The following is a 22,791-nucleotide window of genomic DNA, read 5'->3' as shown; positions in this document are numbered from 1 at the left end:
TTCCTCAGCTGGCGAAGGAAGTACAACCTCTGCTGGGCTTTTTTTAACAATGGAGTTTATGTGAGTGTCCCACTTCAGGTCCTGAGAGATTGTGTGGATCTGTGGGTGTGGGGTGTTTTTTCAAACCTGCAGTAGAACTCGTTCAGATTGTCTGCCAGTTGTTGATTCTCCACAGTACTGGGGGATGGTGTCTTGTAGTTGGTGATTTCTTTCAGACTTTTCCACACTGATGCTGAGTCACTGGAAGAGAATTGAATCCTTATTTTTTCAGAATAATTCCTCTTTGCCACTCTGATCTCCTTTTCCAGTGTGTATTTAGCCTGTTTATACAAGACAATGTCCCCCTTCTTGTAAGCATCGCCTTTGGCCTGACGAAGCTGTCTAGTTTTGCAGTGAACCATGGTTTGTCGTTGTTGTAAGTTAGATGAGTCCTGGTAGGAATGCATGTCTTCACAGAAACTGATATAAGATGTTACAGTCTCTGTGAGCTCGTCCAGATCGGTGGCAGCAGCTTCAAAAACACTCCAATCAGTGAGGTCAAAACAAGCTTGTAAATCCTGCTCTGCTTCATTAGTCCATCTTTTTACAGTCCTTAATACAGGTTTAGCTGATTTCAGTTTCTGCCTGTAGGTCGGTATAAGATGAGCCAAACTGTGGTCAGAGAGCCCCAAAGCTGCCTGTGGAACAGAGTGATATGCATTCTCGTTGATTCTGCATTTGCGATCTGCTCTGAACAGCTGAAAGCCCGGCAGACTCAACGCGCTGTCCGAAATGACATCTTTCAGCCAGGTTTCCGTGAAACACAGAGCAGCAGAGTTTGAAAAATCCTTATTTGTCCGGGAGAGCAGAAGGAGTTTGTCCGTTTTGTTGGGTAGAGAGCGGAGGTTTGCCAGATGGAGGCTTGGCAACGGCGTCCTGAATCCACGCTGCCTGAGCTTCACAAGCGTGCCGGCTCGCTTCCCCCGTCTGCACGTCCTGAAGCGTCTGAACAGCGCCACTGCTCCTCCGACTACAATGTCCTGCAAAACATCAGAATAATCGAAAACCGGTGAAATACCGGGTGGTGTGTGCTGCTGAATGTCCAGCAATTCGTCTCTGGTGAAACTGATTGCAGGGATATAACTAAAGACAGGACAAACTAACAAAAACATAAAAACAACTGCGGAGCACGCCACGGAGGCAGCCATCACCGTCGGCGCCATCTTGCATGCTCTCGAATCAACATACAGGTTGCTACCAAGAACCTTAGATCTTAAAGGTTACAAAACATTTTAAACTACATATTAAATCTATTCATGATGAAAATGTGTGTAATATACCACAACAAGACAAATTCATTTATTCTACATTTTTGGACACTTCATTAAAGCACCGCAGCCTATGTTGAGTTTCTTTTTCTTTTTTATTCCTTTTTGTAACCATGAAATATCAGTTTTAATTGTACATGTATGTAAGTTTAGTGAGCGGGTACGAAATGCAGCGCAAAGGGTGAATTGCTTTATGGCAGCAACAAATGCAGGTGTACAGCGATCCACTCATAGATGTAGATATGTAGATATACATAAGCCGTCGGCCATATTGTATCGGTCAACTTGACGTCATTCACCATAGTAATCACTGAATATTCGAAAGATGCCACAATCCTGCACAGAAAGGCTCAATGGCTCTGTGAGAACCTACAGTATGGCGAATGACCTCAAGGTGACCGTTCCAAGATGGCGGCCGCATCTACGTGCCTGCAGCCGTCGAATGGGGTTTCTATACATATCTATGGATCCACTGTAATTACGACAGTAATAGCCTATATTTATGGCAATGAAAAAACAAACAACACACAACTATGTACAGTTGTCGGGTAAAACTTTTGGTTTGATCTGAGAAGGTTAGTTTTCGGCTATAAAAAATAAAACCTAAAATAACCATTAGTAAACGTTCTAAATGCAATGTTCTGGGAAGGTTAGTTTCTGGTTATAAAAATAAACCCTGAAAATAATTATAAGGAAATGTTCTTAACGGATTCCCTTTATCATCCTTCCTCATCGAGTAAAGAAAGGCGAAACTTGCCTCCTACTACGGCGAAGGCTTAATACCTGAATATTAATTACGTAACACTGACGTTGCTTGGTAACCGTGAAAGAGCGTCCTCTCAGGCAACCTAATTAATATTCATAACCCAAGCCTTCGCCATAGTAGGAAATGTAAACTCACCGGCTCAACGGGGTATAAAAAAACTTGTTTTCCCTTTGTATTAAGCTGATTTTTCTGACCCCATTGTCAGATATTTGCTGCTGTTTTAAGCATAAACACTTCATTTTAATCAATTTCTCATAAGACAAGACTTATTTTTACATTTTGCTTCTCATTTTGATTTAAAAGTCAAGAACATCACTTTTTTTTTGCAGTCTGATCAGAGAGTACAGTAAAAAAGTAAAAGTAATTCAAATTAAATGGAGATCTGTTGAAAGTTTTATTTTCAAACTTTGAAGCGTTGCTAATACAAGACATTTTCATTCAATTTATTCCTTACATTTTCCTGGTCTTAAAAGAACTTAAAGGGGTCAGATGATGTTGCTAAAAAGAACATTATTTTGTGTATTTGGTGTAATGCAATGTGTTTATGTGGTTTAAGGTTAAAAAAACACATTATTTTCCACATAATGTACATTATTGTTTCTCCTCTATGCCCTGCTTTTTACAAAGCTCATCGTTCTGAAAAGGGTGTGCTCTGATTGGCCAGCTATCCAGTGCGTTGTGATTGGCCGAATACCTCAAGCGTGTGACGGAAATGTTACGCCCTACAGCATCACACACGGCTGGCTAGAGTGAGCGGCGGCGGGCGGGCTTGAGAACGGTGCGTCCGGAGGCCTTGCGGCAACCACATGTGACAACCCCGGGCTGGACTCCGCTTCGTCCACGGTGAAAGCTGATCTGGCGATCCACAGCGCAAAGTTGATGTATTTCCTCAGTGACCAGCACGGATCAGCTCTAGGCATGACGAAGCGTCCTCTTTTGGAAGACCAAACAAAGTAGTTTCGCTTTCACAATGAAACACACAGCGTCTCCACGACATGGTGGCGGCAACAACAATACTACAGCGAGAATAAAAGTTACGCCTTCTTTCTTTGCGTGAACATTTGGGCGGTGTTATGCAAATCTTCCCACATCGTGACGTAGACATGTGGGGGTGTGTTAGAACGAGCCATTTTAGGTAGGCGTGGTTGACTCTTAACTTTTATAAAAAATATCTCTTTGGGTTTGAGACTTTAGTCTTTGCAACTTTAGGGATCTTATCTATTCACGAACAGCTTGTAACACTCCAAAGAGAAAGGAAAACTTGAAATCGCATCATATGACCCCTTTAAAGAAAGGAAAAATGTGAGACTACAGACATTTTCCTATTTGTGGAATAATAATTTGATATAAATGCAATGTAATACAAACCTTAATTTAATTCAGGAAGTTCCCCTCAGGATATTTTCCTTCAGGACAGAACACAGAATGACCGCTGACAAATCTATCCAGTTTTAACTGGTTTGGCACAGTTTACACAACATTGGGTTACACTGACCCAGCGCTGGGTAGGTGTGTGAGGGGGTTCATCATTTGTATTCACAGTAAAAATGACCCAGCAGCTGAGGTACAGAAAAACTTCCTAGCACCTGGGTAAAAATGTTCAAAATGACCCAGGCTGAAACCAACATTGGGGTTATATAAAAAAAAAAAGGTATTTTTTTTAGTGTACATGCAATGTTAATGTTTGTAATCAACAGTAAGGCCTCTTGTATATCTACTGGTTTGTATCAGATCTGTTTATTGAAGTTGAAATGGACTAATGACATGAAAGAAATGCATCAGTTATGCTGACATAATTTATGGTTATTGAGAAGCATTCTGTGTAATCCATTTCCAATATCCCAAGTAATATAGGATGTGAACTGGGCAACAAATTACTCTCATAAACCAACAGGCATTAGGTTCACACAACATTTATATGCTCCACATATAGTATAGTCACATGCCTTTGTTTTTGCATTTCCTGCATGATCCCCATTGGCTGGTGGTAATCATTCCAAGAAAATGCAAATTTGATAATGTTTTGTTATACCACCTGCTAAGTCATGAAAGGGGACACACCTACAATACTGACATAGTGTCTGTACTTCGATTTGCCTTACAAATGAGGTACTGTTTTCACCACGATGATCTTCTTTCTCATTTGCATTTATTTTTCCTAAAACTAAATGAAATGACACATATTTCACATGAAGGACGTAACAATTAGTCTTGACCTACATTATCTGAGGTTCCAAGAACACTGTGCCATTGTGTTTCTACTGTAAATGTTATTGCTTTAACTTCTCAAAGGCCCAAACTGTCTACTTAAACCCAAGGTGCTGAAGATTGCACTTATTTCATAACATTGCTTTGTATCCAAGTTACGTATTTTATTTGTCTGCTTTTGTTTTATCTCTAGATTTTTTAGCTGTTGAGTATAAGAAGAATCTTGATAAGTTGAACTAACTAGGTAATCTTTAACCGACAGATGGAATGATGCACCTCACCATTCAGGCACATATATTATGAGGATTATGCATTATATACTACCGTTCAAAAGTTTGAGGTTGGTAAGATTTTTTATATTTAAGAAAGAAATAATTAATATTTGTCTCTTTTTTTTCTTCACCAAGGCTGCTTTTATTTGATCAAAATACAGTAGTAATATTGTGAATATTATTAGTATTACAAATGTAAAATAACTCTTTTCTATTTTAAAATATTTTAAAATCTCATTTATTCCTGTGATGTCAAAGCTGAATTTTTAGCAGTCATTAATCTAGTCCTCAGTGTCACATGATACTTCAGAAATCATTCTAATAGGCTGATTTGGAACAGTTATTATTATTATCAATGTTAAAAACAGTTGTGCTGCTTAATATTTTTGCAGAAACTGTGATACATTTTTTCAGGATTCCTTGATTAATAGAAAGTTAAAAAGAGCAGCATACATTTGAAATAGAACTTTACTTTCACTTTTGATCAATGTAATGCATTCTTGCTGAATGATAATATTAACTGGTTTTAGGGATGCACAATTTGTAAAAACAAATATATATATATTTTATTATAAATAAATATATATATAGAGAGAGATAATATTACCCCAAACTTGGTGTACATGAATTTAAATACAGAAACATTTTTATTATTATTATTATTATTATTATCATCATTGTTAAAAATGTTTGTTCTGCGTAATATTTATGTTGATTTATTTTCAGGATACTTTAATCTCTTGTAACGTACTAAATGTCTTTACTGTCACTTTTGATCAATATAATTTGTCCTTGCTGAATAAAAGTTTTAATTACTTTTTAAAAAAAATCTTATTGACCCCAAACCTTTTAAAAATATCTTTTGAATGGTTTATCATATAGTATATTGATGTAGCGTGCACATCTGACTCAAAGATGATCACAGACAGTCTTGCAGAACAGTGTTCTTTAGGATATGGGTCTGTGTCAGTGAGGCACGTGGCTTGACTCACTGACCCTTATTAGTCTAAAGTGCAAAGAAAATCTGTGTTCATAAGGGCAGATCATTCATGCTTATGGACAAGTTGTCTTTATTTGTGGGCTCAGGGGAATAGAGGCAGTGAGCCTCTGCAAATCGATGATAATTGGATGTGCTTAAAATGCCTCAGCAACAGTAGTCAGGGATGGCACTATCACATTACACTGTGTGGGTACTGAACCATGTGGCCTGTTTGTGTTCACCTCAGAAACGCTGCTTGAACATCAGCACAGTGAGAGCTCCCTTCTCTGGCCTCCTTCCAGGGAACCAACATGTCCAGTGACCCCCCTCCTCCATACCCAGGGGGCCCCAGTTGCCCCTTTCTTGGGGAGAAAAATGGACAACCTCCAGTTCCTGGTAAATTCCTTAATATTTTTCTCATCTCTATTGACATCAAATTAATTGTTAGTTTTTAAACCTGCTTTGAAGACCATCTCACAGTATGTGAATGTAGTGGGTAGAAGAAATGTTCTGCACCATCATTAGCTGCCAATTATTGCAGAATTGCAAAAAGTAATTCCATTGAATTTAATTCCATTAGTCTGTCTGTCTGTGTGTGTGTGTGTGTGTGTGTGTGTGTGTGTGGGGGGGGGTTCTTTGGGGTTTTCCTTCTTCTCCTCGCTTTGCTTCGCTTTTAAAAAGCTTATAAGTGCCTGTGCGCATTTTACTTACACTAAAATCGAGTTAGTGCCAATTCAGCGTCAATTGCTTGAATGGAAAACAACAAAACGATACAATGACAAACTCACTTAAACATAGAACTTTTGTTAACAAACCGAATAAAAATACACCATGCTATAGGCCTAATATAAAATAACGTACACAAAGTTTAAATATATAAAAAAAAAAACCACCGAAAATCAGCAAACACTGTGTTTATACAGTATATATATATATATATATATATATATATATATATATGTGTGTGTGTGTGTGTGTGTGTGTGTGTGTGTGAGAGAGAGAGAGAGAGTGTGTGTGTATATAATTATTTTTTAAATAATCCAAATATAAGTTATGACATTAGAAGAAATGTATAAGATTCTGCTATATTTTCACCAATATATTTAGTGATTTGAAACTCATTTAAACTTTAAACTTAAGTCTGTCACAAACTTGTGGAGTTTCTGCAGCTGGAGTGCTGCTGTCATTGCAGGAAATGAGGGACAAGCCAAATACTACGACAGTTAGTAATCTTTCACTTAAATTGTTTGCTGATATAGTAATTTCTAATGAATTTTTTTTTCATTAATTAATTAATGCAAAATAATTAATACAGTAATTTCACTAGTGGTCTCAGATGTTTGGACACCACTGCATGTTTATAATTAATTATGAGAAGATCAAATCTAGCAGGAGGGATATAAGAGTTCTGTCATTTCTTTTATTTAACATAAAACTGTGTTTCCTCAGCAGCCAGTGCTCCAGTAACGACAGGACCTCCACAAGGGCAGCCACTGCCTCCAGAATATGGACCTCCACCTTATGAAGCCACACTTCAACCTGGCTTTGTTCCACCACATGTCCCAGGAGAAGGTCCCATGCCTAAGCATGTGCATATGCCAATGCCCATGCTTCATCCTCACGGTGAGTGTGCCTACCTAACTGACATACTAATGCATCAGCAGCCATTCAGAAAACATTAGCATTTCAGAAAGAAGAGCTACTACTAAATTAAAACCAAAATCTGTTGTGATGCGACAGGTTTCCAACAACGGGTAATTTTTCTGTTCACAATGAAACTGAAAGTGATGTGTCAGGCCTCGGAGCAGTATTACACAAAATGAATCCTTTTCACTTTTTTAATACACATTCTGGTCTGTCTGTGAATGGTTGATTGGTTAACATTATTCAGTAGAAAAAAATGTTTGTGTTTGTAATCTTTCATTAATATTTAATAACTCATTCCGAATTGAAATGGAATAGTTCAGGCAAAAATGAATATTCTGTCATCATTTACTCACCCACATGTCAGTCCAAACCTGTATCTATCTTCCATGTAACACAAAAGAATATATTTTGAAGAACCAAAATAGTTTTGGTTCCCATTGACTTCCATAGTATTTTTTGCCCATACTATGGACGTCAATGGGGCCCGAAACCATTTGAACATTCTTCAAAATATCTTTTTGTGTTACACGGAAGATAGATACAGGTTTGGAACAACATGAAATGTTGTTTGGAACAACTTGAAATACTTTGTAATTTGTCACAGTCGTTTTTGTAAGACGACATTTCCGATTAACTAGTACTAGATTTCACCTACTTTTTTTCATTATAGACAAAATTCAAGCTACATTGTCTACGAGATTTATTGTGTGCAGAGACCTGTAAAAATTCATTCATGTGTTGCAGGTGGTTACTATGCTCCACCTGGGCACTTTCCTCATCCGATAGCAGAGCACTATGGCCCAGGGCCCAGTCACTTTGCTCCAGGCCACACAGCCACAGTTCTTGCCCCTCCTGGTGCCGCCACCACCACCACCGTGACTGTTCTACAGGGGGAGATGTTCCAAGCGGCTCCAGTGCAGACGGTTTGTCCACACTGCCAGCAACCCATCATCACCTGCATCAGCCACGACATCGGCCTCACAAATACTCTTATCTGTATGTTCTGCTTCTTTGTCGGGTAAGTGAGCAGTGGAACTGAACAGCACAATATGATCTGATATGACCTCTTCAGGGTTATTATAGTTAACTTAAACTAAAACTAAAACCACGACCATAAAAAAAACGTATTAAAAATGAACTTTAACTGAAAGAAAATATTTAAAAAATAAATATATTTAATTTTAGCATTAATTTAGGCATTTCTCATTTTCATTTAGTGTAACTTGTTTTATTAAAATAATTAAAACTGAAATAAAAAAAATTAAGAATAAATCTATCCATCTATCTATCTATCTATCTATGGATAGATAGATAGATATAGATATACAGTATATAGAAAGCTATATGAAAAAACTAATTACTAAAACTTTAAAATGAAAACAGGATATATATATATATACAACCATTCAAAATATTAATTAAAACAATAACAGTAGCTCAATAATACTTAGATAACACTGGACCGTGGACCTCTATATGAAATCATCTTTCTGTTATGTTTTTTCTTGATGTTGGTTGTATACTGATTTGGCAGACATACATTTTTCTAAGAAATAATAATAAAAGCATATGTTAAAGCACTAAATAAGGTTTTCACGATGAGGCTTTTTTTTCTTCATTATGATTTCAGGATAGTTGTATCACCATGACATTTTTTAGTTTTTTACCATTCAAAAGTTTGGGTATTTGTTTACAAATATTTTTGAAAGAAGGCTTCTATGTTCATAAAAGCTGCATTTATTTGATCAAAATACAGTAAAACAGTAGCCTAATGTGAAATAATATTGCAATTTAAAATGTCTGTTTTCAGTTTAAATATATTTTAAAGTATAGTTTATTCCTGTGATGCAAAGCTGAATTTTCAGCATCATTTCTCCAGTCTTCAATGTCACATGGTCCTTCAGAAATCATTCTTATATGCTGATTTGCTGCTCAATAAACATTTCTCATTATTATCCATGTTGGAAACCATTAATATTTTTGTGGAAACCGTGATAAATAAAGTTGAAAAGAATAGAAATCTTTTGTAACATTGTAAAAGTCTACTTTCACTTTTGATCAATTTAATTCGTCCTTGCTGGATAAAAGTTGAAATGGTACGAAAGCTACAACATCTGCAGTGCTTAGACACTATATATCTCAATATTGAGACGTTTGTTTTTCATCTTTTGTTTAAAACTACACTAAGTAACTTTTGGGCCTGTAGCGGTTTAAAAAAATAAACCTGCACGCGTCTTGCGGAGTAACATTGTTTTGGTTGTGCTTCGGCTTTGCTCCTCTACGTGGATGAATGTAGTTTGACGCACCGCTGTATCGGTGTGCGGGGTTTCTTTGGTTTTACAATGGCGATTTCAACGATTGAATGATCCATGGTCATTTTTCTCGTTCGTTGTGACAACAAAGGTTCAGCTTCACGCTTCTCCCACAACATAAACGCGAATATTTTCTCTGTGTACGGATATATGCAATTTCCCGCAAAATCCGTCCCGACAGCTCCAAAATAGAAATAATAATTATAGGGTGATCAAGTTGTTTTTGGGTGAATAAAGGACATGGTTTGCACTCACTCTTTAGTAATATTCCCCCCCCCCCATCAAAAAGGTTACATAGTGTAGATTTAAATGAAGATTCAGATAATAATAGTTTCTCTGGTAGACAATCTGCCAACATAATAGCCATTTCACAATCAAGACTTTACGTCTTTCCATTGTACTATTTAACACATAAGGGAAAAAATGTAGCAATCTGTCTGTAAATGCATATAAACCTGCTGTCTCATTGTATATGATCTTTTTAATCAGATCTGTCCAACAAACACTGAATTTTTATAGCATTTGCTCTAGCCTATATTGCATATGCAGGCATTACAAAAATAACTTTAGCCACATTCAGTTCTGATTTCAAAATATCCAGCAGAAATTCCAATGTACTATTTTCTGACTGAAAAAACGACCTCATCCTATCTGGCTTTATTTGATTCCATCACCCATGACTTGTAACATCATCAAGATCCCTCTCCATCATTTGCAAAAACTACATGATGTCTGTTTGATTATTGGAAGATAATCTCCAGTAAATATGCATGCATGATCATGGGATTCACTTGCACTATCCTTTCTGGCTCCCTTTAATTGAATATGCTCTTGACTACGTAGTTCTACTTGCTTTGTGAAGTGACTTAATGCTGTTGCAGACAATAGATGTCAAGCTTGTGTTACATGAATGCAGCTGTAGGTAGATGCCTTGAGAGTAGTATATGGCACTACACCTGATGCCATGCTCAACTCAAGTCTCAAATGTGTGTGTAAAACAAAACTTATGGACTGATTATTTGAACAAATAAAAAGATAAACTGTGTCATATACGAGTAGTCATTTTATTACTTGCACACACACACACAAATCAGTCATCAGGCCAGAACAACCAAGCTGTAGATACTGTCATAATGATACATTAACATTCTGTATTAGTGAAAATAAAGTAGATGATGCATAAAGGGTGTCTGTGGTTTTTAATCCAAATAAATGGTAGTTTTGGCTCCAACAAATAAATATAAAAATCTTCTAAAGAAAATTTCTTGACATCTTTGAGGAAGGCCTGGCTCTGATGGTGCAGGACCCTTTACTGTGCGACCTGCCAATTCAGGTCGACCATCAAATAACAATGAAGAGTTTGTTTTTATAGAATAATAGTAAAACAAGCTACATATCTGAATGTATTAATTCGTAAGATCTAGAATTCTAAATCGTTTCTGATCTTCTAAATGTTCAGGTCACGTTGGAGGAGGTGAACTCTCAGGTGGCTCTGGAATATGGTCAAGCCATGACTGTTCGTGTTTGTAAGGCTGATGGAGAAGTCATGCGTGAGTTTCCTTGTTGGTAGTCGCAACTGGTATATATGTATTGATTCTAAGTGGAGCAAATCTCTTCACAGCTATTGTGGTTGTGCAGTCTGCTACGGTTCTGGATCTCAAGAAAGCCATTTGCAGATATATGGAGCTGAAACAGCAGCGAGAGGGGGGTGTCAAACACATCAGCTGGTGAGACGTGAAAAAAGTATGGGATGTGATTTAGGATATGACCCCCCCCCCTAATCTACTTTCTCTGTTAAGGAAATATGTGTGGAGGACATTTCATCTGGTCTTCAGTGGAGAGCAATTAGAAGATGACAAAAGAAAGCTTAAGGAGTGAGTCCAAAAAAATCTGTTGCTTTTGTAGAAATGTGTTAACTTTTATTCATTTATTTTGTGCACAGTAGTTGCTGTGCTTTGAATCATGATATGTTTTTGATGTGATTTAGTGTGATTGTGTTTCATCTGTCCTCAGCTACGGGATCAGGAACAGAGATGAAGTGACGTTTTTGAAGAAGCTGAGGAGGAAATGAACCGAGACAATTGCCAGTTTTCTTTAATAGGCCAAATTTGTAAATGGATATTTAAAGGCGTTCTGTTCCAAACACTGTTCACGCCTATTTTTCTGTGGAACAACAAAAAGCTTTTTTCTTTCTCTATTTTTTTTTTTTGCCTTTTAAACTGTTCTTTTCCATACAATAACAACATTTCAGTGACCACTGAAATGGAACGTGGCAGCTGTGGTCACCATGAACTCTGAGCAATGTTCTTTTTTAAAACTGCTTTTGGGAAGACTTTGTTTATTTCCTAATCCTGTGAAGACGGACACTTGTTAAAGCAATTATTCTAACAAGTAACTTAAATGGTTATTTTTAGAATACATTTTATAAAGGCATTGTTAATTTTACTGAGACAGAAACCCAAACCATCATATTTGTAAGCATAACGCCATTAACATGTATACATATATACATCCACATAACAGCTGATTAACTGGAAGTACATGTCTCCTAACGTGCTTTAAAGTCATATTTGTGTGTTTTGTTTCTTTTATATTGATCAAAATAATTAAACCTGAACATGGTGAAAATGGGTTGTTTTCAAGAGTGCCATTTAAGTCCCCTTAATGTTGGTTTTTAAAATGCTTATATAATAGATATATGTAGCTTAAGACCCTTGTCACGATGTGAGTTAGTAGTAAAATACAGGTAAACCACACACTTTAAATATTATGAACATGTTCCTCATACTGATCCGCTAAAGTACAACCAGCCTCTTATTTCCTTATTACTGCAACTGAAGAGACACTGCAGCGCACATGGGTAATTATTAAATTTCTATTTTCTTTTTTTAAATTTAAAATAGATATTTATTGTCCATTCACATTGTAATTGCATTTGGGTTAAGTAGTGTTTTCATATCAGGAATAAACCATTGTATTAAACAGTTCTCCTGCATTCTTGACTAGATGCTCTAGAGCTATTAAGTTCTATTATGAAACTATTTGATCTATTTCAGAGCGGACGCTGTATGAAGGTTTGAGGCTTTTGGAGGTTTAAGTGAACTCATCTCAACCCTCAACATGCCTCATTTCTATTTTCTTTTTTTAAATTTAAAATAGATATTTATTGTCCATTCACATTGTAATTGCACTTGGGTTAAGTAGTGTTTTCATATCAGGAATAAACCATTGTATTAAACAGTTCTCCTGCATTCTTGACTAGATGCTCTAGAGCTATTAAGTTCTATTATGAAACTATTTGATCTATTTCAGAGCGGACGCTGTATGAAGGTTTGAGGCTTTTGGAGGTTTAAGTGAACTCATCTCAACCCTCAACATGCCTGATAAACAGCTGATGAACATTTTTGAGGAGCTGAACTGGCTGTCCTTTCGCAGACAGCAACTGATTGACAAACGCAATATCCTGGCAATGCTCATCCAGTTCAAGCGAAACAGCGGCCAGAATGAGGAACGTGAGTCCCATCAGCTGAAACTACTTGATAACAGAAGCCAAATAAACCGTGAAAGACATTTAGAGATTATTCATAAATAAAGAATTTGGTTATATATACAAACATAGCGATTTTTTTTCATTGTATGGTGTTAACAGTATGTAAGGAATAAACTGATGGAACTCACACTACTCTTGTGACCAACAGAGTATTCCAGAGAAGAACTTAAAGAAATTGATGAGCAGCTTAAGGTTCTCTCTGACAGGAAGATTGAACTGGAGAATATGCAAGACAGTTCAGGAGGCACTCGTTTAATAGGTATGACAATTTGAGGTTTGATATCTTGAACAGTATTTAGGAAATATACTTAAACATTTGGAATTTGCCCTCTGTATTTGAAAGTATAGATCATATGTCATTTTCATATGTCCATACGTTTTTATTATTTCAGACACAACTGTTTCATCTGGTGTAATAATTATAGACAGTCCGCCGCCTTATCCAGGTTAGTAGTCTTTACACTAGTTTCATTGATGTGAGGTGAGATGAGTTTTTTTGAGATGAGAGACAACTACGCTAATACAAAATCCAACAGGACCAGAGCTTCCTGAAAGCGGCTCATGTTTGTTTTTCCTCAGCTCCTCAGGTGATTCTGGATGTTCAGCAACTGCCTCGACACTCGACTCAGACGCAGTGTCCATTCTGTCACCAGTATGTAACCACAGACATCACAACCAAAGCTGGCAGTGCGGCCTATATTGTGTGTTTAATTTCCATTCTTTTTTGGTGAGTTGAACTCTGTCATCTGATATTTTACTCTAATTTGCGTCCCCTATTCCATTATGTGATTACCAGTTTGTCATTCTATTATGGGGTTAAAGATGACATATTTGTGTTCTTGACTGTTTCTTGTGTAGTTGTATAGCTGGCTGCTGTGTAATCCCGTTCTGCATGGATGGATGCAAAGACATCGTTCACAAGTGTCCAAAATGTCGTAGTCACATAAAAACATGCAAAAAGCTCTGAGGACTGGAATTTTTTGAATCCCCTTAATGTGGACTGAACTGAAAAGGTTGCTGGAATGGTTTCAGGCAATGTCATCTTGAACGTTTTACAGGGACGATCCCCATGGAATTACCTGGAGTGCCTTTCTTAAAGGATACGATGGCGATTATCTCATGGTTCGCTCTTTTTGCAGGGACTGAGCCAACTTTTCGGTTTGCCTTAAAGCTTACCTCCAGAACTGTCAATACCGAAAGGAAAATGCAAGACATCTGAATCTTCAGGGTGACATCAGTCTTCTGCTTTGAATTTCAAGAACATTCAATGGCAAATTTGAATTTTGGGTTGGATATTTGCTAAAGCACTGAACACTTTCAGGTTGTACAGGAATATAATAAATGGAATCAAGACGCAATCGGGATTTCTGCAGGTCTTAAAAAGTCTTACAATTTAAGGCTTTAAAAAGGTCTTAAATCAGAGCAGAAAGTCTAGATACAAACTGAGCACTTTTAGATGAGTTTATGCTTAAAACAATAATAAATATCTGTAACAATGTGGTTTAATCAAGCTGATTTTTTTGAGCCTATTGGCAGATATTTGGGGGTCAATCACCGAAGGTGTGTAGGTACCCACTGTATCGGTTAGTGTTCTTCTTCTTCCGCTCGAGTCTATGGCAGCTCATAACCATATGGGTAAAAGTTGTAACATTTCCAGCTGACCGAATTTGCACTCATGTTTATTTTGAACTGTAAGGGAACTTTTTTTTTTTTCTCACAAGAAAAAAAAAAACTAAATAACCAATTCTGTTTTCCTTTGGATTCCTTGGCTCAAGATGATTCGATTGCACCCTGATGTCATTCTCCATCATGAAACTTTTCCTGACATTGAGTTTTCTGTAAAACCAACTTTTTCGAACTCCTCCTGATTTACATGAAAATCTAAACAAATCCTCTTTAGACAATAAAAAAAGGAATTCAAGTTGATTAGTCATTAGATTAGTTGATTAGTCGAATACCTTGACAAATTCGACAAAGAGCACACCAAAATGGATGTTGCTCTGCAACGCTTTAGCATACGGTGTGTGTAGACAACCATGCAGAGTTGCCAGATTGGAAATGTCCAAGTATCGTACCAGAAGCTCAAAGTTATTGTATTTGGAAGAAAATGATCCTACACGAGTCAAACGTACAGAATACAGCTATCTAAACCAACAACTTTTTGACACGAGAAAAAAGTGTTTACATTGGACGCGAGCAGTGCGACAAAATACTATAGAACCCATTATAATCAGTGACTGTCTGCATTGGAATTGACACGACACGACACATCCCTGACAGTGAACTGATGCCTCGTTCTATTTATGACATATTAAAATTATTTTTAACACTCGCTTTGTCGCGTCCAGTGTAGACAGACTTTTTTCATTATTGATCGTACATCGTACAGAGGTCAAAATTATCGTACAAATACGATAATTATCGTATGTCTGGCAATATGACCCGAGGATACCTGCACAGTGCCACCTAGTGGTCAGGAGATATGATGAAATGGATATTTTTTGCTTATAACTTCTGAATGGTTTGGCCAAAAACCAAGACTGTCTCTTTAGATTTGGTGCAGCATACCAAGTTAATCTATACCTAATTTTCCCACATTGGCCATTTTGAATTTAGATGATACGCTAATGCATTTGTAAAATATAGCATTTTACATTACAAAACTCAGTATATGTTTTCGGCACCATGCCCTGAAGGTATTCAAAACGTTTCGACCTTGTGCCGTGCCCCCTCAGATTTCTGAGCCAAGTGGATTTTGAATGCAGCTTCCAAAAGACAAAAAATAGCTGAATAATATGTTCTATATTTGATACAATCACACCAGCGTGAATAAATAGTTCAGCGTGTCATCATCATCTGCTAAATTCAAATCGCTGGCTGGCACTGAGCGTTTTTACAGCACTGCACATTAACCAATCACACACGATGCTGTTGAGTTTATGAATGCAATGGCCAATCAGAGGTGCTCTGATGAGTCATCGCTAAAATGCCGGTGTTTTCTTCACTCGCTCGCTGCCTGAATACCTCTTTCTGGCGAATTCTTTAGTTGGAAACGAACAACAAAGTGCAGATGTGTGTATGAATCTGTAAGATAGTCATTTCACAGTGTAAACAGCTTCAGTGATTTTAACGGGAATTTTTGCGAGTGGTTGAACTCTAGACTGTCAGTGAAAATGTTCTTTGCTCTTTTTCTGTACAATGAAAGCAGGTCAGCGTTGTGTGATTGGTGGCCAATGCGGAGAGAGAACAAAACAAAACGCTGGTCGCGAATTAGAAGCCCAAAACGAGGATTTATAAAGAAAAATGTCAGAGGATTTCGATATAAACTAAGAGGAGACTTGTTTTTCCTTTGCTAAAGTAAGGAAACTTTGCTTCCTTTGCTCCTATAAACAAACACGTGAAACTAGCATACCTGCTGCCTCATATGTTCCGTGTATGACAGATACCGGAAGTGAGAGAAAAGTGTTTATTACATTTGAAATATGGATATTTTTCTTACAAAAACGTATGGATTCGCTACAGGAGGCCTTTATTCACCTTCCCCCCTGGAGCCGTGTGCAGCACGTTTTATTATGGATGCGCGCACTTTATTTGACGACTTTTGGACTGAAGCACTGCAACACCCGCTGACTGCAATGAGAGAGCTTGGAATAGCCAGAACAATTTTTAATATAACTCCGACTGGACTCGTCTGAAAGAAGAAAGTCATATACACCTAGGATGCTTCGAGGGTAAGTAAAACACAGGCTAATTTTCACTTTTGGGTGAAATAACCCTTTAAGTAAACAGACAGGTTTTTATGCCTAGTTAAATACTACATTAGGCTACTTTGACCATCGTCCACTAAAGATCAACTAACAATCTATAAAGTTGAGAATCGAGATATTTCATGATGTAATAAATGCGTTTGGGATTGTTTCGAATACAAAGGAAAAAAATTAAAACAAAACAAGAACATAAGTACTATAGTGCCCCCCCTCAAAAATAATGAGAGCATGATATGCCCCTGTCAAAAAGTATAATGAAATGTCAAAAAATGCTAATAGCTTTTGATTAGTCTTGCCTATTGTTTATTGCTTTTTTTTTAAATAAAGTAATGGAGATCAGTTGGAAGCTGTATTTTCAAACTTTGAAGTATTGCTAATACAAGCCATTTTCTGCTACTGCTAGACATTTACATTTGGAAAACATGGACATATTGTGTTCCCTTCAATATATTCCTTAAAAGTTTCTTTACTTCGTCTTAAAAAGTCTTAAATGTACCTTTATAAAATCTGCAGAAACCCTGGCAATACTTTGTTACCAAATGCTCGGCTGATTCTGTTTGTAGTATGTAGTAGAGTATGAGTTCTTCAGCTGATTAAAAGCAATTCTAAATTATTTTCGCTTGTTTTGTAGGTTATAAATTGCAAACTTGTCTTTGAGATATATTGTCTTTGCTAAATTGTCAAATGAAAAGTCTATTTATTGTGTTGTTAGCTTTCTTTGTATAATAAGTAAGGTTATGTGGGGCCTTTGGAAGGCCAAACAAGTACATTTCAATGGTTTCAAATACAGAAACATTTGAATGATAAAAGGCTGTATATACAATAAAGATATGTACAAAGATAACCTCAAAACATTATTTACAGTTGCACAAATACATTTGTATAAAATGTATATTGTAAAAATATATACACGGTGCAAAATATAAGGCATACAATCAATATCACACTTCAAAGGGTCAGTAAAATTTCAAATATTTCTCCTCTTTACCGCTTCATAACAGAGCAATTACATTGATAGGCATGTTGAAAAAAAGGCACACAACTCCTAATAGTCTTTACAGGTTTACAGGTCTTGCGATAGGATTTTACTCCACCGCAGGTCTTATTTCACACTAAAAAATATATATAGAGCCATAAAACATGATAAAAAATATATGTGAGAACTGCATAAATGCAGAAAAATTGTATGTTTCTGGGTCTCTGATAGAGACAGAACTATGGAATCCCTTTAGAAATTACATTTCTAAATAAAGAAATACATTCTTTTTGACAACATGTTTGGATAAGGAACTGATTGTCAATGAGTTCAGTCCAAAGTCAAGTAAGTGCACTATTTGGCATGTCTGGCATATTTTCGCATAGTGTCTAAAGAGAAAGCTGCTATTTCATCTGCCAAACACTGAAGAAAAACATTTCATAGTGAAACATCTGAAGGGAGTGGTGATAAGAAATTCATTCAGCAGTCTGTTTCAAAACGTTCCAGCAGATGTCACTACAATGTCACATTTTATAGAAAAATAATCAAAAAGACAGTTTGACTGAAAACTAATCCATTCTTACAAATAACTGAGTAGATGAGGTGTAGGTAAATTAACAAAGGCAAATGACCTGCCAGCTACCTGTATTTCAGTGGTTATAAAGAAAGAGGCTCAAATTCTGTGAAATATAGAGAATCTGGGCCTCAGCAGTTTAACTGCATCCAAAACAATCATCTACTGTACAGCAGTAAAGAGTCTGACCAATCAAAACGCAGCTGCTTTCTGATGTAATTCTGATCGCCTCATCTGAATATGGAAATTTCACTGGTCCTGTTTAGTGTTGTTTCTCTGGTCAAGACACGCAACAGTGGCAGTTCAGAATGCAAGAGCTGAATATCTCTAGCTCTACTCTTTTGATAGGGATAATAATGGCCCCTAGTCAGGCATTTGTGTGCCTCTCTCCCTCCCTCTCTTTGGCCCCATGCTGGGATTGGTAAACAAACTCGTTCTGGCCTTTTCCCAGTCCATGCACTGGATGATTTCGAATGTTTAGAAATTGAATGCTATTATTTAGCTGCCACAATTTCAAGTACCCCAATGCAATGGTTAACAGCTCCATGACCATGGCAGGTGGTAGTGAATGGAAATAAGCCATTAAACAGGTTCCTTCAGTGAAGATGACACCACATTTGTAACAATTACCATGGCACAATGTTTCCATCACAAATGTCTGACAATTGCAAACTCTGTAGTTAAATATCAATATTTACTCACCTTCCATGTTGTTCCAAACTTGGATGTTTTTTCTTCTTCATCAGAACACAAAAGAAGATATTTTGAAGAATTTTTCAGCTGTTTTTGACGTCCAAAACTTTCAAGCTTCAGAACGAATATAGAGGTAGCATGAAATTAATCCATATGAATCATTTTGTATGATGTACAGATTTTAAGCCTTTATGTTGATTGGTCTTGTGATGTGCGACATTCAGTGAGGTTTGATATTTAAATTTATGATGAAATTTAATTTTTGTTTTTGTATTGTGACATCTGAGTGAAATGTATGGGTTTCTGAAAAAAAAAAAAAAGAAGAGGTCATTTTTTTTTTATTAAATGGTCGCCTGGATGAATGTGGTTTTAATTTCATGCCAACTTTAAGGTTCTTGAAGTCAAATTCAATTTAGTCTGTGAATTGTTGAATGTTTTGGTGTGGTTTGAGAGTGAAAAAAGACTTAAAAGTTTGATCTTTTCAACATAGAAAGTGATTGTGATGCGTTAGAAGACTATGAATATACCAGTCAAGTCATATAGACTAATTTCATGCTACCTTTTATGTACTTTTTGGAGCTTGAAAGTTTGGATCCCAATTATTTTTATGGACAAAAGGAATATACAGGTGAAAAAAAAGTGTCTCTACATTCTTCTTCTGCCTTGAAAAAGGTCTTGGTGACAAAAGCAGTACACAAACCTGCACGTATAGGCACAATTGAGAAAAGCTGATGCTACACTATGAGTGGTTTGCACACAGATCCTCGGAACCCAAGAAGTCTGAACAACTGAGCTCTGTAAGTGTCCGACTGCGCACCGCAGATCTTTTCAGAATGTCTCCAATCTCCATCCATTTGTGAGCTCAGTTCCAGTGTAACTGTAAATCAGTGGAGTCCAAGAAATCAGATGAAAAGACTGCAGTCGGTGAGCAGATACCAGCAGGTCCTGGAATCGTAAGGTCCAACCATTCCATGTTGTCGAGACCTGCATCTTGTAGAGGGAGGGCGGAAGGGGGCGTGTCGGTGAAGGTCAGATCTGAAGTGTCCATTGGGGAGTGGGGCCGCTCCAGCAGCTGGTTTTTAAGCTCCTCCATCATTCTCAGGGTCCGTGGCTCAGCGTCCGCCAGCAGGGCCTCCAACTGGTTATCGGAGGCCAGAGCCACCAGGCTGGATGGAGGTGCTTGGGTTTGGTTGGGTGTGCGGGCAACATGTATCTGCGGGGGAGGACGAGACAGCACCGTGTTGATGGGCAGGGTGGTGATGTTTGCGGTCACTGGAAGAAGTTTGTCCAGAGAGGGATCCTGTCTAGATAGAGGGGATATTTCTGGGAAAGCAAAGAAAATGGTTTAGTTCTACAAATCTAGCTGAAATCAAAGATCTGTTTTGACTTTTCTCACCTCCACTCTCGATCAAAACATCAAACAAATCGTCCATGTGCTGACTGGTAGCAGTGGGAACCTTTATGGAAGAATACAAGGTATTAAGACAACAGAAAGTGTTCAAAATAGATACAAAGATAGATACAAAGTATGTAATATTAGTACTGTGCCATTCAAATGGAGTTCGAAATATTTGAATTCTGAGCACATGAATGACAGAGAGAAGTCGTATTTATGATAGGGAATGTCTGTTAACCTAAATCCCAGAGCATTCTTCAGTTTTTATGCATATATCAGGGTATGTGTACACCGTAACGGTTTTTGGCATGGGCGAACCGGGCAGCCGCCCGGGGCGGCATTTCTTCATGATACATGGGGGGCAGCACGAGCAGTAAAAATAAAAAAATAAATAAAATATTAAAATCTGTGTAATTATAATTTAAATCAGACTACTTTTCAAATTGTATTTCATAAACCCGTACACCGTAACGGTTTTTGGCATGGGCGAACCGGGCAGCCGCCCGGGGCGGCATTTCTTCATGATACATGGGGGGCAGCATGAGCAGTAAAAATAAAAAAATAAAAAAATAAATAAAATATTAAAATCTGTGTAATTATAATTTAAATCAGACTACTTTTCAAATTGTATTTCATAAACCAACATCTCAGACGTTATGTCAAAACGTTATGGGGTTTCAAATCAAAAAATGACTTTGTTACAGAACAGGGCATTGATTTCATACATGTCCACTGTAGAGGACTCCAGGACTTAAATCATGTTTATCAGGCATTTTGGGAGACACAACAAGTGAGTATGGAAATAAATTATACATCAATATTCCTATGCAATATTAGATATTATTATTAAAATCTTGCCAATTATTACTCCAATTATTACACTTCTTTTTTTATTAAATGTTGCTCCAAGAACACATTAATATGCAAATTAGATAATGTATAGTGTATATATGCTCGAAGGGGGATATAATTAAATGTAGAACCGCCACTGTGCATACAGTATATATATATGACAAATTTCATCATCAACATTTTCCAACGGAGTACTCTGTATTCTTGCACTAATTCATCTGTCCACAAGATGGCACCACTATTGTTTCATTTTTGATGAAGGGGGATGTAATTAAATGTAGAACCGCCACTGTGCATACAGTATATATATATGACACAAATTTCATCATCAACATTTTCCAATGGAGTACTCTGTATTCTTGCACTAATTCATCTGTCCACAAGATGGCACCACTATTGTTTCATTTTTGAAAAAGAAATGGAAAAGACTGAACCACAACAACAAACTACTAGAGACAGTAACAACAAAAGACACCAGCGTTGACGAGCAGGTTAAGAAATACCCGCAACTCTAGTTTAAATGAGTACAAAGACATTTTTATTAGTAATAACTTCTGGAGAGAAATGTTGCAGACATTGAATACAGATGAAACTTCTGAGTGCTCATGTGTTCGAGTGCTATCAAGTAGTGCATACTTCAAAAGGCTATCTGTTCAGCTGTCAAAACTGAAGTATACTTTGGGCTTAACTTTAAATTACCTTCACTGTGGCTTGTAGACCTCTGGTCTGTTTGACGGCCTCCTCGTAACGGGGTGGGTCTTTGCTCTTTGGGCTATGGTGATTGGGGAACGTCAATGGCTGGAAGATATAGTTGAGCTGACAGGGCGAGGGAGGCTGAACAAAACATATAATTTTCAAACTGTGTAATAGCCGGCCCTTGTGGCAAAACTGAGTAAGCAATGTGTGCTTGCTTTGCGTTACGAGTTCTAAACCATTTTTTGAGCTCATTAAAGCTTGAAAAGTAGCTTGTGCTAGCTAGGAGAATTTGTGTTCATGTACTTGCATATGGTCAGCTTGTCTTACTTTGTTAATGGGTCCATTTGTGTGTCTGGGTGAGTTGTTGAGAAAGCACTGGGGCATGTCTGCCATGGGCTGGTTCTGGTGCTGCCTGTACTCAAACCCAGAAGACGAGCTTCCACATATGGGTAAAGCCTGTAAAACACAAGGAAGACAGCTTTAGGCCCAGTACGCGGTGTAAGAAATATCAGTGTTTAAACACAGGCCTTTTGTTCTCGAACCAACTCTGTCTTAGTGATAAGTGCTCTTTCTGATTTTCTCTGTGCTCTCTATTTCTTTCACCTATTTAGTCATGTCTGTGTTTGATGTTGTTAAGAGGGTAATGTATCACCTGAACTCAACTGCTATTGCCAGGGCAACATCAGAGATAAGCACAGAACACATTGCACACCTCAGAAAGGCTTTCCATTTCAACCTACGTGCCAAATCAGAGAGAAATGCATCTGGGGCTTGTCATCACAATAGTGAGCTGAAC

General features: G+C 37.3%; 2 protein-coding genes across 4 annotated transcripts in view; one reads left to right on the top strand and one right to left on the bottom strand.

The window, feature by feature from the left end:
- Positions 1-4,549: 4,549 nt before the first annotated feature.
- On the top strand, positions 4,550-14,039 carry LOC107596803 (cell death-inducing p53-target protein 1-like). Of its 2 annotated transcripts, XM_016287627.1 has the most exons (5): positions 4,550-4,621; positions 5,780-5,928; positions 6,982-7,155; positions 7,924-8,197; positions 13,900-14,039. In XM_016287627.1, exons 2-5 carry the CDS (start codon positions 5,844-5,846, stop codon positions 14,006-14,008), a joined length of 642 nt encoding a protein of 213 aa, XP_016143113.1. In that variant the 5' UTR covers positions 4,550-4,621; positions 5,780-5,843; the 3' UTR covers positions 14,009-14,039. The 2 variants fall into 2 exon arrangements, with proteins under 2 accessions (XP_016143113.1, XP_016143112.1); XM_016287626.1 differs by lacking the exon at positions 13,900-14,039 and having other exon boundaries at positions 4,552-4,621; positions 6,985-7,155; positions 7,924-8,287.
- Positions 14,040-17,586: 3,547 nt separating this feature from the next.
- LOC107596802 (myocardin-related transcription factor B-like) overlaps positions 17,587-22,791 on the bottom strand; it is a 19,162-nt gene continuing 13,957 nt past the window's right edge. Inside the window, exons 12-15 of one of the 2 annotated variants that reach the window (XM_016287624.1) lie at positions 22,323-22,451; positions 21,999-22,133; positions 20,448-20,508; positions 17,587-20,374 (exon numbers count right to left, since the gene is read on the bottom strand). In XM_016287624.1, the coding sequence (XP_016143110.1) occupies positions 19,914-20,374; positions 20,448-20,508; positions 21,999-22,133; positions 22,323-22,451 (786 nt within the window). In that variant the 3' untranslated portion in view covers positions 17,587-19,913. The remainder of the gene's footprint in view (positions 20,375-20,447; positions 20,509-21,998; positions 22,134-22,322; positions 22,452-22,791) is intronic. The other variant, XM_016287625.1, reaches the window with a different exon arrangement.

The sequence above is a fragment of the Sinocyclocheilus grahami genome, unplaced genomic scaffold, assembly GCF_001515645.1.
Source record: "Sinocyclocheilus grahami isolate Dianchi unplaced genomic scaffold, SAMN03320097.WGS_v1.1 scaffold223.1, whole genome shotgun sequence".
In the NCBI taxonomy this organism is placed as follows: domain Eukaryota; kingdom Metazoa; phylum Chordata; class Actinopteri; order Cypriniformes; family Cyprinidae; genus Sinocyclocheilus; species Sinocyclocheilus grahami.
The sequence above is the reverse complement of the archived record's forward strand: the minus strand, read 5'-3'. Positions and strand labels throughout refer to the sequence as shown.

Excerpts from the sequence above, each read along its gene's own strand:
- LOC107596803 (XM_016287627.1), top strand. The coding sequence starts at position 5,844 with ATGTCCAGTGACCCCCCTCCTCCATACCCAGGGGGCCCCAGTTGCCCC. Across the intron at positions 7,156-7,923 it reads GCCCATGCTTCATCCTCACG|GTGGTTACTATGCTCCACCT; the intron begins GTGAGTGTGCCT and ends CATGTGTTGCAG. Across the intron at positions 8,198-13,899 it reads ATGTTCTGCTTCTTTGTCGG|TTGTATAGCTGGCTGCTGTG; the intron begins GTAAGTGAGCAG and ends TTTCTTGTGTAG.